At 50.2% G+C, this 1,339-nt stretch overlaps 1 protein-coding gene across 1 annotated transcript in view; it reads left to right on the top strand.

Moving 5' to 3' along the window:
• itpr3 (inositol 1,4,5-trisphosphate receptor, type 3) overlaps positions 1 to 1,339 on the top strand; it is a 75,904-nt gene that overhangs the window by 52,711 nt on the left and 21,854 nt on the right. The window contains exons 35-38 of the mRNA XM_015394543.1: positions 213 to 394; positions 483 to 631; positions 710 to 818; positions 947 to 1,040. Coding sequence (XP_015250029.1) covers positions 213 to 394; positions 483 to 631; positions 710 to 818; positions 947 to 1,040 — 534 coding nt within the window. The remainder of the gene's footprint in view (positions 1 to 212; positions 395 to 482; positions 632 to 709; positions 819 to 946; positions 1,041 to 1,339) is intronic.

The raw sequence follows: 1,339 nt of genomic DNA, 5'->3' as shown, positions 1-1,339 counted from the left end.
GCAGAGTCAGAGAAGGTCTTTAGGAGCCCCCCCCCCCTGCTCTGACCTTTCTGATCCGGAGCCTCAGTGTTATTATAATAAAACTAACTTCAACTATTTACTTCATCAGAGACTCTTTACCTGTAAATGATCAGCCTCAGAGAACCCAGGCTCCTCCCACCGTCTGCCGGTTCTGTCATTAAACTGAACTTCTTCCCTCCTCCTGTTTCCAGCTAAGAACCGCTCCATCTCCCTCCCTCTGGAGCTGGAGGCCCAGATCAACAACCTTCTGTCCAGCTTGGCTCAGGCTACCTTGTCTCGCTCCAACCCCAACTACAAGTCCTCCACCCGTTCTTCCAGAACCATCACCTCCAGCAACCCCTGGGACTACAAGAACATCATTGAGAAGCTGCAGGTAAAGCTGCAGGTTCTGCTGTCCTGAAGGTTTCACTCCTGGCGTTCTCCGGGTCTTTGGAACTTGTCCTCTTTGATGTCCTCCTCAGGACATCATCAACACCCTGGAGGACCGTCTGAAGCCGCTGGTGAACGCTGAGCTCTCTGTGCTGGTGGATGTCCTCCATCAGCCGGAGCTGCTCTTCCTGGAGGGAACGGACGCCCGGCAGCGCTGCGAGTCCGGAGGCTTCATCTCCAAGTAGGTCCTTTGGGTCTAAGACGCTCGGTCACCAGAGGCATTCTGGGAAACGATGTTCAGGATGTGTCTGCTGTGCAGGCTGATCCAGCACACCAAGGCGCTGATGTCATCAGAGGAGAAGCTGTGCATCAAAGTCCTGAGGACGCTGCAGGAGATGCTCATCAGAACTCTGGACTTTGATGAAAAGGTGAGAGAACCACCTGCAGGTCAAAGGTCAACCTGAAAGCGTAATCCATTAGTCTGAGCTGAGTCAGTTATTTAATGAGTGTCGATGGTGTGAAAGTGGAGAACTGAGGCGGTTTTTCATCCGATCAGGGAATGGCGCTGAGGAAAGTTCTGCTGCAGAACTACCTGTTTTCAAACAAGAAAACCAACCAGAAGAACGAGCTGGCTGAACTGGGAGCTGCAGGTAACTCCTTCACACTCACACCTGCTGCTGATGGAGGGACTTCCTGTTGCCCCTTCACAGTAAAAGCCTCCTAAAGGCCTCATTTCAGACGAGCGCTGCAGGCCGGCTGGAATCAACACAAACAGGAGAAAAAACAGTGAGATTTTTGCAGAACTTCAAGATCTTTCAGAGTTTGGTGAAAATATTTTACTCTCATTTATTTTCAGGCTTTATTTGAAGTGACTGACTAATCAGCTTCTTTTTCAGAGACTCTGGTCCAAAGACTATAACTTCTGTTTTATCTGCATTCCGAAGCAGAA

This window comes from Cyprinodon variegatus, unplaced genomic scaffold (genome assembly GCF_000732505.1).
Source record: "Cyprinodon variegatus isolate N-32 unplaced genomic scaffold, C_variegatus-1.0 Scaffold692, whole genome shotgun sequence".
NCBI lineage: Eukaryota > Metazoa > Chordata > Actinopteri > Cyprinodontiformes > Cyprinodontidae > Cyprinodon > Cyprinodon variegatus.
Note: the sequence above shows the minus strand (reverse complement) of the source record. Positions and strands in the feature narration are given on the sequence as shown.